Here is a 17158-nt window from a genome sequence, read left to right on the forward strand (position 1 = left end):
AATACATTGTACATACGCATATCAGAGATGGGAACCTGTTGCCTATGCAATGAAATTTGATAAGGTAAATTACAGAAGCTGCAGAGATGGGAATGCTTATTTGAAATGACTTTATCTTCTTCATTTTACCATGGTAATCTCATTTGTCAAATAGGTAAAACAAAAATGTTTATATTTGAACTCATCTATCGTTTTAAATTTATACCATAACGCAAGACGATTGACATTTTTTTTAATTAAAAATAAAACCACGTGACCCTTTGCGTTGACCGAATGGAATATTTCTTTGTTGTTTTAAATGTACATGTGTCCTGTGTATTTATTTTAAAATTTATTAAAAATTTGATCAGGTTATTTTATCGGTAAAAGTAAAATAATTGGTCTGTTCCAGAACTGCATGGTACAACAAAATAAAGGTAACCTCATTTCAAATTAGCATTCCCAAATCTGCATTATCTGTAATTTACCTTGTCAATTTTCAATGCATAAAAACAGTTCCCATCTCTGATTTTGTGTGTATACAATGGATTTCCGAATGAAAATGTTGACAATGAGATGTTGTCAAAGGTATAATTTTGAAAAAATTGTAAACATATGATTACATGACTTTACCTTCTTAGTTCTACCCATGGTAGAAGAATATAGGTAGACGCATCGACACAGCTGCTGGGCCAATGAACTGTCAAACGAATTTTGGAATTGAAAGGAAACATATACAAATCTACTTATTTTTCTACTACTTATATTTTTTACTTTCTTAGTTCTACCATGCAAAACTGCAAGAATGTAAAAATTTTTTACTGCAAAACACGAATTATGCTTTCATTTCAATTTCATTATTAACTTTTGAAAGTTGGATGTTGTCAACAAAATATTATGAAAAAATCATATGTTAGCATTAGGTTCATGGTAGAACAATACGGCATTGACACATCTGCGGGGACAATTAACTATCAAACCAATACTGGAATTGAAAATTATGAATGAAAAATTATTCAAACTTGTAAAAATTGTTAAAAAAAAATGTATATCAAAACAACTTCCTATTGGCGTTGTAAAGAAAAACATATACAAATCTACTTATTTTTGACAACATTTACAAACTTTTGACATATCAATGTTCCCAAGCATTGATGCATATACCTGTATTCATCTACCATGATGACAATACTTTGTGTTTCTTTGCCTATCCAATTCTAAAACATTCTCATTTGAAAACACTACGTCCAACTTAACATAACCTTGTTAGGCATTATTCCTTTGTTGTACGATATATTGATACAACAAGCCATGCCACTCTTTAACGAAAGTACCAATTAACCATGAACATACACGGTTACCTCTCATACCCAGTAACTTGGTAATCGTTGCACTCGATTCTTCGTCAAATCATTTTCGTCGACATTTTTCACGCGTTGAAATTATTTAGGAAGTGTGTGTCGGAGAAACGACGGATAATATATAAACGCAGATATATCTATATAGTATATTTCTGCGATTGAAATATATATAGAAAAGAAAAAAACATTGACAATTTATTGTAAAAAACCAACCAAGAAAAACTTTAAGTGTAACAAAATTATTAAATTTTGTCACACCAACGATCGTAATTAGCTACAGAAAAAGCCCAGCAGTAAATTGAAATAAAATCGATTTAGTTTTCTATACGTGTGTGTGTATGTGACTTGCTTTTTTGTGACTGATACATAACTTTTTCTCCTCATGCTAACTATAGAGCGCTAAATCAAGAAAAAAAAAAACAAATTAAAAACTATTTTATTTCGATTTTGAAAACGGACTAATTCAAAAAACAACAGCGAAATCGTCGAAATTTTCCTAAACGGAAAAGAGCCGAAAAAATAAGAAACTGATTGGAAAGTAATATGAGTAATGCTATTAACCAAAATGGCACAGGTCTAGAGCAGCAAGTGAGTAATAAATTTATAATTATTTCTGTTTCTAAGCTTTGTTCAGATGGTGGATGGATGGATGCCTCCTTGTGTTCGTTTGCAAATTTTCTGACTGGCTTGCTGTTGTATGTATATACAAATGGCCAGTATTCACTTTTTCAACTTGTGGAGGAAATTATTCGACGATAAGAAAAATGAGTAGATTTCTTTTGTGAAATTGTGAAACAAAGAATTATTGATTTCATAACATTATTTCTCTTGGTTTTTTACACATGCACATGCAGCAGCAATGCGGTTGTGGCTATCTGTCGAAGTATCTCGCGTTGGCTTTTTTTAAATTAAAAGAAAATGAGAAAAAAAAACCTAACAAATTTAATTAGATTTCTGTATTTTCACATTCTTTTTTCTTGAGTTTTATTTCTTTTATATATTTTTGCATGTTCTTTCATCGTTCTTCTTTTACTCGGGTATTAGAGGTTATGTGGCTTGTGCTGCTGGCTGGCACACTGGGAGAGAGAGATAGGGAGATATTTGAGTCGTTGGTAACCACGTTATTGTTGTAATATATTTCATGCCGAGGAGAATAGTATACTAATATTTGCCTCTCTCTTTGTGTCCATGTTATTTTCTGTATATGTCGCTCTCTCTCTCACGCCGTTTGCTTTGTTTTCCTTGCTGAGTGTACATACACACACGCACACATACACTTTGCTTTTGTTGAGTGCATTTTTTTGATGTAGATCTTCAATCGGAGTGTATTTTCTATTATAGTTGTCGTTGTTGTTTTTATTTTTTTTTTTTTTCAATATGGTTTACAAAAATTTAAAGGTTATGCTTACTTGAACACATTGACTTGTAACAATTCCGTTTTTCCCCCGTTCTGAAAGTGAGTAAGTGTGAGTGTGCATGTATACATAAGGGAAGTTTGTTGACAAATGGCTTGTCTGGGTAAACAACGACAGCAAAAAAATGCATTATTCATAGTGGCCAAGATTGCTTTTATCAGAGTAACTTACTTCTGCGTTTATTTGTTTACTTAACATTTATTCGTCACATGAAAGAAATACGAAACGTAATTCTTTTTTTGTCTCTATTTGTTGGTAATGGCAAATTTCGCTGTACTTTTTGACTCTCAATTTTTGGTGGGTTCTATCGGAAATCGGAATTACATTTACTTTTGTGTGCACTTGCATTTTTGACATTGATTTCAATGTTGTTTTGTATGCCCGCTTGCCTGCCCGTGTAGTGAAAGCCAAATTTCATTGAAAAAATATTGCGTTCGTTTGCTTGGAAGGACATTCACATTAGAATGCTGTGGAGTAGATAATTTGCAGTAAACAATGATTAAAAGAAACGATGAGAAAAAAATTGTTTAATATTGTTTCTTATTTTGACACCACTGTTATCATAATTCGGTGATTCAGGCAGAAAGATTTATAGAAGAAACAAAAAAGAAATAATTTTGGAGAGCCAAGAAAAAAAAATGAATTTCCCCTTTTTCACGCATAAAATCTTATTAAAAAGAAAATTAGACGACCTTGCGACAATTTTTTATTGGTCTCTTTTGAACTTGCCTCTTGTATTTATACAATATATACAAGGCAATTTGTTTTCAGTAATTTTTTTCCATCATACTGTAATATTTTTATATTTTTTTCATTTGTAGGTTTTTTTTAATATTTATATTTTTTATGTTATTTATATTTTTTTATGTTATTTTTATTTTTTTATATTATTTTTATTTTTTTACATTATTATTATTTTTTATATTTTATATTAATTTATTTTTTTATTATTTTATTTTTTTATATTATTTTATTTTTTTATATTAATTTTATTTTTTTATATTTTTATTTTTTATATTAATCTTATTTTTTTGTAATTTTTATTTTTTTTATTTTTATTTTTTTGTATAAAAATGCAAAATTTTTTCTGCATCGGAGAGTTTTTACTGATCCTGGAATTATTCCTTGTTCGGGAACGCTTTTGTGCCAGGTTGGACAACAGAAAAAACGGCTGATATTTTGCAGCATTTCACAGTGAATGAAAAAACTATTTGTTATCTTTACGATTTCATTAAAATTAATTTACAATTCCACATACAAATATTATGTAAGTAAAAAAAAAATATACAAAAAAATGGAATTGTAATTCTAAAAAAATACTATTCTGAACAAAACAGATGAATGTTTTTTTCATTCACTACGAATTGCTAGTTTTTGTTTGTTGTTCAACCTGGCACAAAGGCATTCCCATACAAAATTACAAATCACGAGTCAAGATTAATAGGTGTGTTATTTTGGTATTCAAAGAGTTGAGATTATGTAAAGCAGGCTCTTTCTAGACACACCAACTAGTTGCCATTTCATTGCTATTTCCAAGATGAATAAAGTCCTATCTTTCACTAACTTGCATAATAGAAACTACCTAACCGAAGTCTTATAAAAATGGAGCTGGCTCGCTTCTCTCACTTTGTAAACATCAATCAAATTCCCCTTATTTTTTTTTTTTTTTTGAACTTTTTTTGGCTTCTTTTCTTTAATTAGACTGTGATGCAAGCCTTCATGGTGCGCCTTTCTTTCATTATTCCATATTTCTTTTTCAAATTGTAAGAAAATGCTGCATTTGATAATTTATTCACATGTGCCTTAAGGTACCGTGTTCGTTGCGTATGCCACATTTCCATTTGTCGGAAAGAATGCAAAGAAAACATATAAAGTATAGATGACATTTCAAGATTTGCATTGACGGCCGCGATGGTTGTTGCAAATGAAGGGCATGTTTTTTTTTATTCATTCCAACAAAAAGGAATATAGTTATGAAAACATTGAAAAAATGCTCATTAGTTGATATTTTATGTATGCACCATGGTTCCATCTGCTGCAGTTGTTTTCCGTCACTCCATCCACACTACTGGTCTATTTTTAAAATACTACAATATCTTGTGCTGCCAGAAACATAAATTGGCGGCAATTCGGATTCATTTACACATGTCACCGCAGCAACGACACTTAATTATTAATGATGATATATGCAAGATATTTGCATTGGAAATTATGAACCAATCAAATTCTCTGAAATGTGGCAAGTGAATGGGAATTAGTTTTGATTTATAAAAATGAAATTTTGCTATACTTATATATTTAGATTAGCTGGTTTAAACTAATTCATACATTTTACAGATTTTTTTTTTAATTTTATGGCAGCAAATATGTGAAGTATGTCATATAGCACAGAATTGTACTATTAAAAAGATAAGATAGGAAACTTGGAAGGAAATGGATGGTAAAAAATTCATATTTAAAACCATTAAGCCAGAAATAAACAAGCAAAATTAAAACAAAAATTAAGTTAAAATAAAATGATAATTCGGATTCTACCTTAATTTTATTAAATTAAATTGAGTCTCTTACCATCTCACTCCTTACTTTGAGTTTAAGGTTAGGTTATGTCAACAATCTAAGCTTCCTGAAAAAAAAGAAACGAAAAATAAACAGTAAAATTTCCATTGTCTATGATTATTATGATTTTATTATTTAATATTTTAAAGTATGTATCTAAGTATATTGTAACAAATCAAAGTCAAGCTTGCTCATCATGACGCGTAGCCTTGTTAACAACTCAACCCACTCGTTAAAACAGCACTTCAATGTGAACTTTAGATTAGAAATGAAAACAAAACTAATTGTAGTAGTCGCGTTTTTGTGTATTCATTTTACTAACACTCACTAGCCTCTGGGGGAATGATAAGTTTCCGAGAAACAAAATAAAAAAAAAAAAAAACAAAAACTAAACTCATCTGTGTAGGCCAACCAACTTTTTTTTTATTCGCTTGGCAACAAACTGCTATGCTGATGATCTTTACACGATAATAATATACACACTATAAACTCTGGCTGCTGATGATGATGACGACATACTTTTTTTTTTTTTTTTGATTATGATGGTGGTGGTACCCAAATAAACTTGAGTTTTGTGAAATTATAATGAAAAAAAACACACTCGTAGAAAGAGAAAAATGCCGGGGCCTTTAACAATGCTCGACCTGCCAAACATTAGGTTTGACAATACTCCTCCCCACTCTCTTTCTCTCTATGACTCTCAATAAAAAATCTAATGCTATTTGTCATTAGGCAATTTTACTTTAACAGACTTTTTTTTTAATTTGTTTTGGGAGAGAAGGTTCTTCTCTGTCTCCACATCTCCCTCCCACGATTATGAGTTTTGTTGGCATCTATATTTGTATTTGTTATTTCTCCAAGCATTGACATTCTCTCTAGACTTCCTCTCACTACGCCAATTTGGCGGGAAGTGTGAGTTTTATTGATTAACACCTTTAAGATTCATTTTAAAATGAGTTTTTATAAAAAAGGCATAATTTGAGTCATAGAAAATAAGAAAATGTACTTGTCTTTGTTCCGCTTTGCTTTTATATTGCTTTGTTTCTTAAGTTCCGTGCTTCATTCAGAAATGATAACAAAAAGTTGAAAAGTGTTACGGATGTAAAAAAATGGTGGTAGTTATTGTTTTTGCTGCGTAGAAATTTTGCCAGTTTTTCATCTCTTTTATTTTTTTTTTGCCTATTCATTACTTCAGCGATTTCGAGGCCCTATAAAAAAACTTTCTCTTTGCGGTTGCAACTAATAGGAATATTTTAAGGTTAAGGTTTGTTTAGAAACGGTCGTAATGACTGCCAAAAACATAATGGCTTTGCACACATGACAAATTCCAACACAAGCGGATATAATCTTCCATCAATTATTTGTCTTCCTCTACACTCATATTGTTATACATATTTTGTTTGTTTTACTGATCAAAAATGTTATTTTTTTTTCTCTTATTATCAGGTTGCTGGTCTGGACTTGAATGGCGGCAGAGCTAATAATAGCAGCCCCATAACAACTAAAAGTTCTCTTTCTTCAAGCCAAACCGACGTTTATGTGCCACCACAATTAAGAGGTGACACTAATTTTGCACCAAAAACTTCAAATTCAAGTGATTCCCGTTACGAATCGCGTGGCGGTAATAGAGGTGGTGATCGTGATTCACAACGTGGTGGTGAATTTCGCAGAGGAGGCGGTGGTCGCAACTTCAATTCACGTGGTGGTGATCGTCAAAGTGGTGACTTTAGTAACTTTAGCGGACGTCGCGGTGGTGGAAGATACGACGATAATTATAACGGTAAATATAATACATTAATATTATGTAACAAAAACATCATGTTAACAACAAACACATTCCAGGTGATACTGATTCAAGACGCGGTGGTGACGACTGGAATCGCGGCGGCGGCAGATCTCAAAATAATCGCAACTTTGAACGTCGAGAGGACGGTGGCGGCGGCGGCTATCGCGGTGGTCGTGACCGACGTGATGACCCGCCACGCAACAATCGTTGGCAAGAGCCTGAACGTCGCCCTGATGATGGCGGCGAACGCAAGGACACAGATTCCGTCTCTGGCGATGCCAGCGGTGGTGGCAGCAACAACAGAGGTGGCGAACGCCGATATGGTGGTCGCTGGAACGAAGAACGCCGCGGCGATATTGATTACACCAAGCTGGGTCCGCGCGATGAACGCCTTGAAGCCGAGCTTTTCGGCACCGGTAATACCGGCATCAATTTTGACAAATACGAGGATATACCCGTGGAAGCGACGGGCAAAAATGTCCCAAACAACATCACATCCTTCGATGATGTGCAGCTGACAGAGATTATTCGCAATAATGTGCAAATGGCTAGATATGACAAACCGACACCGGTACAAAAATACGCGATCCCCATTATTATAAACGGACGCGATTTGATGGCTTGCGCCCAAACCGGTTCAGGCAAAACGGCTGCCTTTCTATTGCCGATATTGAATCAGATGTATGAGCATGGTATACCGCCACCTCCCCAAAACACTCGTGGCTACAATCGTCGCAAGCAGTATCCATTGGGTTTGGTGCTGGCACCAACTCGTGAATTGGCCACACAAATCTTCGAAGAGGCCAAAAAGTTTGCCTATCGTTCACGGATGCGCCCCGCAGTGTTGTATGGCGGCAATAATACTTCTGAGCAAATGCGCGAATTGGATCGCGGCTGCCACTTGATTGTGGCCACACCCGGCCGTTTGGAAGATATGATCACCAGAGGCAAGGTATGTTTAGATAACATTCGTTTCTTGGTATTGGATGAGGCCGATCGTATGTTGGACATGGGTTTCGAGCCCCAAATCAGACGTATTGTTGAAGATTCGAATATGCCCGGCAGGGGTCAGCGCCAAACGCTTATGTTCTCGGCCACTTTCCCCAAACAGATTCAAGAATTGGCATCTGATTTCTTAAGTAATTACATTTTCTTGGCTGTGGGCCGTGTAGGTTCCACATCTGAGAACATTACCCAAACCATTCTGTGGGTTCATGAGCAGGACAAGCGTTCGTATCTGCTCGATTTGTTGGAAACCATTCGGGCAGGCAGTGAATATTCGAAAGATTCGTTGACGCTTATTTTCGTTGAAACGAAAAAGGGCGCCGACGCCTTGGAGGAATTTTTATATCAGTGTAACCATCCTGTCACCAGTATCCATGGCGATCGTACCCAGAAGGAGCGTGAGGAAGCCTTGCGTTGTTTCCGTTCTGGTGATTGTCCCATACTTGTGGCCACTGCAGTAGCTGCTCGTGGCTTAGACATTCCCCACGTAAAGCATGTCATTAACTTTGATTTGCCCTCAGATGTAGAGGAATATGTACATCGTATTGGCCGTACCGGGCGTATGGGTAATCTGGGTGTTGCCACCTCGTTCTTTAATGAAAAGAATCGTAATATCTGTGCAGATTTGGTGGAGTTGTTGATTGAAACGAAACAGGAGTTGCCAAGCTTCTTGGAAGATATGATGGCTTCGGAGCGTTCACATGGCGGCAACAAGCGTCGTGGAGGTGGTGGCGGTCGTTATGGCGGTGGTTTTGGCTCTCGCGATTACCGTCAGCAATCCGGCGGTGGTGGTGGCGGTAATCGCGGCAGCAATAATCGCTCCTCGGGTAACCAAGGAGGCGGTGGTGGTGGCGGCTCCTATCGCAGCAATGGCAATTCCTACTACAACAGCTACGGCAACGATGGCGGCAACTATGGAGGAAATTCATCATCTGGTCCCGATTGGTGGGGCAATTAAATTCACACACACCCCCAATAACAAGAAAAACCGAGGAGAGAGATGATAATAGAATTTAAAAAAAAAAAGGAAAACAAAAACAAATACATTGAATATATTATATATAGAAAATAATTAAATAATACATAGTTGATCCAATAAAACACAAAAAAAAGAAAACAAAAATATCAGAATACAAACGAAAAGGAAATACAAAAAAACGGAAAATCCCAAAAACAAAAACTATAAGCAAAACAAAAATCTTTTTTTTTCGTCTTTTGAAATGCATACATATATTACAAGAATATATATAAAAAATATAAATATGAAAAAAAATATTTTATTTAAAAACAACCACAAAACAACAAACTTTTCTTTTTCCCTCACTTTTTATTTATGAAATTAGTTTTCTAATAATAATAATAAAAAAAATAATAATAGAATATTATTCATCACAAATCCAACGATAAAGAAGAAATGAATTAAAATCGCTGCAATTTTTTGAAACTACTAATTAGAATTTTCAAAATACCTATATAATTTTCTAATTCTTGAAGAAGAAACTCAATCCAACAAAACCAGCAACAACAAGAAATATTAAAACAAATGCAAATTAAATCTATTTAAAGAAAATCATAATTTTTGAAAAAAAATCCAACTTTTAATTTTTACTCACAACAGAACAATTTTTCTTAAACTAGCAAGCAAAAAAACAAGTAAATTCAAGATCACCTAAAAATAATTTGAAATAATATTTAACGAATGAAAATATGAATGTTTTAAATTGAAATTAAAAGGTAAACATAAAAACACAATTGCTAAACAAAATTTAAACAAAAACAATAAAACTAGATAAAAAAAAAAACCGTAAAACCCTAAACAAAGCTAGAATTGTTTGTGCTATTTGTTATTGATGGAAATTTGTTTAAAAGGTATGGATAAAATTTGAACTTGAGAATGGGTATAAAGAATTAGTTGATTCATCATTATTAGGATGGAGATTTTAACAGGTCTAGAGCATTCGGCATTTACATATATATTTAATCCGATTTCAATAGAATTCGGTAGAGTTGTGTGTCCAGGTTGTATGTTATCTCTCGTACCTAAATATCATTGTTGAGTTCATATCAAATATTACTTTGAGGAAACAACAAGTAAAAAACATTGCAAAATGTGCCAAAAATCATCAAAATACCTTATATCGGGAAATACCACTATGTGGGGCTATACAAAAACTTGGACCTAGACATACAATGTTTCGCCACACGAACCATTATGAACTACCAATACCAATTTTCAGACAAATCCGTGAAAAATGTGGAAAAAATCATCAAAATACCGAATATCGGGAGGTACGTGGAGGTAAAACGTGGACCGATATATGTCATTTTAAATACCAACCATCCTAGATACAATACAAATTATTCTGCTAAATTTTGACGCTCTACGTCAAAGAATGTGGGCTGTATCGTGATTTCAAAAGACAGACAGACAGACGGACATCGTTAAATCGACTTGGAATTTTATCCTGATTATGAATATATACACTTTATGAGGTCTACGACGAATATTTAGGGATGTTGCAAACGGAATGACAAAGTTAATATATCCTCCTTTCCCAGGTGGAGGGTATAAAAATACGAAATCGGACAAAACGTATGATTTACTCATAACTTGACAGGTTATCTTGGGATAACCATTTCACAGATAAAATTAGGATTTTACGTTTATAACAAATAAACCTGAAGTCGTGGAGAATATATGAAAGCCATATCCAAATCTGAAAAGAGAACAAATCTATGTTTCGTTCGTCTCGTAAAGTTCATACAGACTAAAAAGCATGCATAAATCTATCAGAATTCTATGGAGATTTTAAAAATAACAAAAATAACTGTGTGCCTATCTTGCCTTGTTCGGCGTAAATATGGTGTCTATGGTGATTATTTTTAGAAAGGAGTTAATCTAACCACAAAGAACCTTAAGTATCCAATCGTTCCAATCTAATTGATTGAAAATTGAGGCCAAAATACTGGGAATCAGGAGATGCTGTTTATGTGAGCTGTATTAAAACGTGAATCTACATGGAATATGTTTGCAAGTAGTTAGACTACTCAATGAGAACCTTCTAAATGCCGAAAATCAGAACGTACTCATAATTGAGGGCTACACATAGGACGTAGATGGATAGTTTCCATTCCATTCCATTCCATTTGTTTTTGTTAGTGAACCAACCTTTCCCCAAATGTTTGAAGTGCATATCAGATTACGTCAGCGGCTATATTGGCATATAATTGTACGCTGATCATGGATATGTATACAATATTGTTGTCATGGTAGTACAATATATGTTAGTGTTTTTAGGCTGCTAGTCAGGTTCTGCTTCTATATCCAGAATTAGAAAGTTAGCTACTTTCAAGGTGTGTAGGCAAAGATCCTGTGGAGCTGGGTAGGTTTGGCGGAATAATTGAAAAGATGCAGCGTTTATGCGGCCCTGTATCACACACTGGGCAGACGTTCCTCCAGCGTTCGAAAATAAACGGTATGGTACTGTACCGTAGTGTTCTGTACCGTCCCGAGGCGGAGTGGTAAGATAATGTACCGTACCGGAGCACAACCCTTAAAAAATATTTTAGTGATACTGTACCGGAGCACAACGAGAATCGTACTGTACCGCAGTCGGAACACATAGTGATACTGTTCCGGTACAGTACACTATGTTTGTGCACTGTTGATTTTCGGACGCTGCGTTCCTCACATCTTAATCAATTCGTGTGCAATACGACGGCTGCACATCTTGAACATAAAGGGTGATTTTTTTGAGGTTAGGATTTTCATGCATTAGTATTTGACAGATCACGTGGGATTTCAGACATGGTGTCAAAGAGAAAGATGCTCAGTATGCTTTGACATTTCATCATGAATAGACTTCTCATATGCCACAACGTCGAATTTTCAGTGAAAGTTGGCAGAAAATCCGCTTTTTTATCGACAAATTTTGTTCAGCGATGAGGCTCATTTCTGGTTGAATGGCTACGTAAATAAGCAAAATTGCTGCATTTGGAGTGAAGAGCAACCAGAAGCCGTTCAAGAACTGCCCATGCATCCCGAAAAATGCACTGTTTGGTGTGGTTTGTACGCTGGTGGAATCATTGGACCGTATTTTTTCAAAGATGCTGTTGGACGCAACGTTACGGTGAATGACGATCGCTATCGTTCGATGCTAACAAACTTTTTGTTGCCAACAATGGAAGAACTGAACTTGGTTGACACGTGGTTTCAACAAGATGGCGCTACATGCCACACAGCTCGCGATTCTATGGCCATTTTGAGGGAGAACTTCGGAGAACAATTCATCTCAAGAAATGGACCGGTAAGTTGGCCACCAAGATCATGCGATTTGACGCCTTTAGACTATTTATTGTGGGGCTACGTCAAGTCTAAAGTCTACAGAAATAAGCCAGCAACTATTCCAGCTTTGGAAGACAACATTTCCGAAGAAATTCGGGCTATTCCGGCCGAAATGCTCGAAAAAGTTGCCCAAAATTGGACTTTCCGAATGGACCACCTAAGACGCAGCCGCGGTCAACATTTAAATGAAATTATCTTCAAAAAGTAAATGTCATGGACCAATCTAACGTTTCAAATAAAGAACCGATGAGATTTTGCAAATTTTATGCGTTTTTTTTTTTTTTAAAGTTATCAAGCTCTTAACAAATCACTCTTTAGTTGAGCCAAAATTATTCTGGTTTGTCTAGACCGCCGATGGTATAAAAACAAAACACACATAGATCACGCTCTTTTTTTGTAGAAAGCTTGCCGAAAAGGAAAAATAATTGACAAATGACACTTTTCATCTGCTTCTCCCGAAAAATCACTTTTTGTTTTAGGGTCGTTTTTTATGTTCGTAATATTAATTTGAATACCTTCAAAACACATTTTTTCTTGGATTATTGCCAGGTATCACAACTTGTTTATTGCCGAAAAACTTGACGATACTAAGATGCTGGGGCTAAGTTTTTTTCAGTTGTATTCTTCTGAAAAATTTATTATCTTCATCACAACTAGGTTTATCCTCTTAAATGTTATATAATAAATAATTTGTAAGCTGCTGCTATTATTTCTAAAATCCTTTCAATTAATTATTGCTCCTCTCGATGAAATGTCTGACGTAAAATCCCCTGTTGGCGCCATTTTTCATAACCGCTAAAATATCTGAGTTACCAGATTGTTTATAATTGCTTTATAACGCCGTCTTCATGCATTTGTCAGTGCGTTGATCAAAATTACGCCGTTAGCAACTTTGTCAATGACACTGTGATATTTGTGAGTTAGTAGGCATCCGCAGTCGTTTCTTCTATTATAATTAATGCTAATTTTATGTACTTTCGTACAAATTCCTACAAAAATCAACAAACAGAAATTTTGAAAAAAAGGAATTATGTTACTATGAATCGTGCCGTATGAACGGACCCTGAGGACATAGCATAAGTCGAACAATCAACTGTGAATAGTCAAGTACTCGGTTTTCACCCAAGTCCATATTCGAGTTCGAGTTTCAGAACTTTGAGTACTCAAAGTCGATTAATCGGAAGTTGACTTACCTATCCCTAATTCGACACGTAAATAAACGAAATCCCCTTGGAAAAGAAGAGTTTTTCCCATTTTTTTCTGCGAAAATCGAAACTTTTAGAAGACAATGTCTACAAAAATGGAAAACACTAACGAAACAAATGAAAATGGCTGGGATTTGGATGACGATGACAATTGGGATGATTGGGGGGATGCCGAAGAAAATCCTACAATAGAGGAAACAATCAAAACAACAACAAATACGAATTCCCTGCCCAACAGAACTACAATTTCTGAAAATAATAATATCCAAAAAGACCAACAGCAGCGACAGGATAGTAATTGCAATGAACAGCAGCAACCTGCTAAAACGTCCAATAGTAATGGTGGTGGTGGTTGGGGCAGCTTGTTTGGTGGTGTAATGTCCACGGTCTTAAACACAGCCACCGAATTGACCAGCACAGTTACCCATGGCTTGGACAAAGTAATTGGTGTGCCCGATCCCGAGGAAATGGCACGAATCAATGCCTCACAAGAGGCCAGACTAAAGGCACAACAACAGCACGAGCCAGACGTCAAAACAAATGAAAAAGACAATGACGATGACGATGAGAGGTCTTTGACTCCCACCAAAGCCGGGCCTGTTTTTGGTTTAAATCTCGTGAGTAATGTAACATCTTTGGGTAGCAAGGTGTTGAACACCGGTCTAGATACTCTGGAGGGTATTGGTAAGAAGACTATGAATATATTACAAGAAAATGATCCGTTGCTAAAGAACAAGATAAAGAAACTGGGCTTGGAAAAGGAGAAATGTAATCTAACAGAGGTAAGGTGTTGTGTGGTTTAAAGCAGAATAATTTTTTTATTAATTTTGGTTTAAAATTTCAGATTCTCAAAGAAGCCAAAAAGGAAACGGAACAACTTGAACAATCCATGAGAGAGTTGAATATTGAAAAAATGAAAGCTCAACTAAGATTTGAAGTTTTGTTTGAAAATTATTGTGGTCTGGTGCATATGGAAGCATTAGAAATCCTATCCAAAGAGTCACAATTGAAATTGCAAACCCTCAAAGAATCGGTTAGTGGTAAAGCTCGAGAAGAGCTATTGGAAACTTTAAATGAAGTAAAAGAGCTAATGGAATTGGAAGATTTAGAGGGTGAACCTGAGACGGAAGACTATAGTGGCACTGATTTGGGTGAAAAACTTAAAGAAGCCATACAAGATACGGAGCTTAAAATTAATTTTGATGAAATTACGAAGTAAGTTTTGAATGATAGAATTTTTAGAAGTAACTATAAGAAAAAGTAATTTTTCTCTTCTCTTTAGCTTGTGGTCCTCAGCAGTTGCCTGGTTCGAGACCGAAGAATCCCACAATGCCGAGGTACAACCAATTTTTGCCAAAGCAGTAACCACCCTGGCCGAAACATGTGCTTTGGAAATTTTGAAATTACACAAAATTGCCGAGTTGCTTTTGATCCAAGACCATCATAGCACTGCCAATGAGGTGGATGGTGTAGTGCAGTTGTGTAAACTATTCAATATTCACTTACAGGTGGTGGCAAATCGTTTTGCCAGCCACTTGAGCACGCACGAACAACAAGATGAAGCCAAAACGAATATAACAACGATATTCACAGAAATGGTACAGGCACGGCAGCAGATTGAAAATGCCTTTAAACTATTTCTGCCCATAATACAAATTGGAGCAGTGTGAAGTAGATAGGAGGCGGACCAATGATTCCATAAATAAAATTAATCCACCCCAAACCAGTTTATCTATAAATTTGTATAAGATTTAGATTTTCATTTTTCTTTTCGTTTCTAATTTAACTGTAATTGTTATTAATTATATTGTATGCTGTGTAATGTGATGTTTTCCAAAATAAAGAAAAAAGAGAGGAGTAACAAATGTGTGTTGTGGAATCTTCCATTGATTCTTTTATAGATAAAGACCACTAGAAGTCATCTCGGAAAGGAAGATTAGCGAGTTTTATATAGGTCAGGGCCAAATTCTCGCATTTAATGTACAACCTCTATTGTAACGTATTTCAATATCTATAATTCGTCTTGACTTGATCCAAAAATTTCGATAGAAACGATAAAATATTGAATGAATAGACTCCATTCGTTTCTATCAAAATTGTAATTTTTTAATCTAAAATGGGCATCGAATGACATCCAGGTAGTCATCTCTTTGGGAAATGCTTCCATTCAATATCGATAAAATGTCGATCTCATTTGTCAATTTTAGCTTGTTTTAATTGGAAATATCAGTAGAAGTTACTAAATTTTAAAAGTTGGAATGGAATACCATTTGTTCCTACATTTTTTTTTTCAGTATAAAATGAGCAGATAAAAATTTATTTCGATCGAAATTTTTCAATATCGAATGCAAGAATTTGTCCTCTGGATAAAGGCTCTACAGGGTGAGATAAAAAAAAACCGCAACAAAGTCAAACGCCATCATTTTTACATTTTTTTAATTGAAAGAAAGCAACAAATGTCGGACATAGCATCAAATTTTAGAATAAATTTAGATTTGTTTAAATTGGTCACCTCTGGCACGAATTATGGCCTTCAAACCCCCAATGAAACCGTCACACGGTGCCCGAATATTGCGGTATTTTGGCCCATTCCCGGCGAAGCGCTTGCTTGAGGTGATCGATACTTTGGTATTTTTTATTGCCAACCTTGCTTTCCAAAATACTCCTGACATAATAGTCCAACGAATTGGTATCCGGAGATTTTGGTGGCCATTGAGCGCTGGAAATGAAGCGAGGAACTCCATTTTGTAACCTTTCTTGTGTGGCGCGTGCTAAGTGCGATGGTGCTGAGTCCTGTTGGAATGTCCAAGGTTTGTGGCCCAAGGCTTTAATATACCCTCCAGAATATTTCCGCCATAATATTCGACATTTATTCTGATGCCACAGTCGTTTAATACGAGCGCGGAGAGCGACCATCGGCTGTTATGGCGGCCCACATAATCAACATGGCCGGCGCTTGAGTTCTGGTGGTCAACCGAAGGTGCAAATTTTCAGCCTACCTCTCTGGCAAGTAAACACGATCACTTTGTTTGTTTACAAACTGCTGGACAACGAATGTTTGCTCATCGGAGGAAACCAAATTCGGCAGTTCACCACTTTCGGCCCAGCAGAGCAACTCTTTAGCTCTTTTGAGTCTATTTTTTCGATCTGTTGCAGTGTAAGTTCTTGCACTTTTTGCAATTTTAATGACTTTACCCCGAGCTCATTTTTCAATATTTTCCGAATGGAATATTGCGATATGTTCAGCACACGAGCCATTTTTCGGTCACTGCGTTGCGGGTTTCGATCAAATCGCTTCTTTATTTTTCGAACCACATCTGCTGATGTTGCTGTTTTCTTCCGTCCACTTCCTTGACATCGGGCTACGCTACCAGCATCACGGTAACGAACGATGGTACGGGACACAAAAGATTTATTCACATATAAATGCTGGAATGTTCTAACCATAGCCACTTGTGGTTTCCAGCCAAATATAAAGATATCACGCTTGAATTCCATCACGAATA

At 35.5% G+C, this 17158-nt stretch overlaps 2 protein-coding genes and 1 long non-coding RNA gene across 4 annotated transcripts; 2 read left to right on the forward strand and 1 right to left on the reverse strand.

Annotated features, from left to right (window-relative positions):
• The first annotated feature begins 1392 nt into the window (after positions 1-1392).
• On the forward strand, positions 1393-9923 carry LOC101890187 (ATP-dependent RNA helicase bel). Of its 2 annotated transcripts, XM_011292910.3 has the most exons (4): positions 1393-1633; positions 1736-1928; positions 6758-7091; positions 7154-9923. In XM_011292910.3, the coding sequence occupies exons 2-4, from the start codon at positions 1884-1886 to the stop codon at positions 9058-9060; spliced, it is 2286 nt and encodes a 761-aa protein (XP_011291212.1). In that variant the 5' UTR covers positions 1393-1633; positions 1736-1883; the 3' UTR covers positions 9061-9923. The 2 variants fall into 2 exon arrangements, with proteins under 2 accessions (XP_011291212.1, XP_005180410.1); XM_005180353.4 differs by having other exon boundaries at positions 1393-1928.
• Positions 2280-3477, reverse strand: LOC131802747 (uncharacterized). Its single transcript, XR_009342359.1, has 3 exons — positions 2927-3477; positions 2750-2854; positions 2280-2672 (listed from the first exon to the last, which is right to left on the reverse strand). It is a non-coding gene; the product is annotated as an uncharacterized LOC131802747 (long non-coding RNA).
• Positions 9924-13431: 3508 nt separating the features above from the next.
• LOC101890027 (protein FAM114A2) lies at positions 13432-15517 on the forward strand. Its single transcript, XM_005180352.4, has 3 exons — positions 13432-14434; positions 14497-14867; positions 14935-15517. Exons 1-3 carry the CDS (start codon positions 13736-13738, stop codon positions 15320-15322), a joined length of 1458 nt encoding a protein of 485 aa, XP_005180409.3. The 5' UTR covers positions 13432-13735; the 3' UTR covers positions 15323-15517.
• The last annotated feature ends 1641 nt before the right edge of the window (positions 15518-17158 follow it).

Source organism: Musca domestica, unplaced genomic scaffold, assembly GCF_030504385.1.
Source record: "Musca domestica strain aabys unplaced genomic scaffold, Musca_domestica.polishedcontigs.V.1.1 24, whole genome shotgun sequence".
Classification (NCBI taxonomy): domain Eukaryota; kingdom Metazoa; phylum Arthropoda; class Insecta; order Diptera; family Muscidae; genus Musca; species Musca domestica.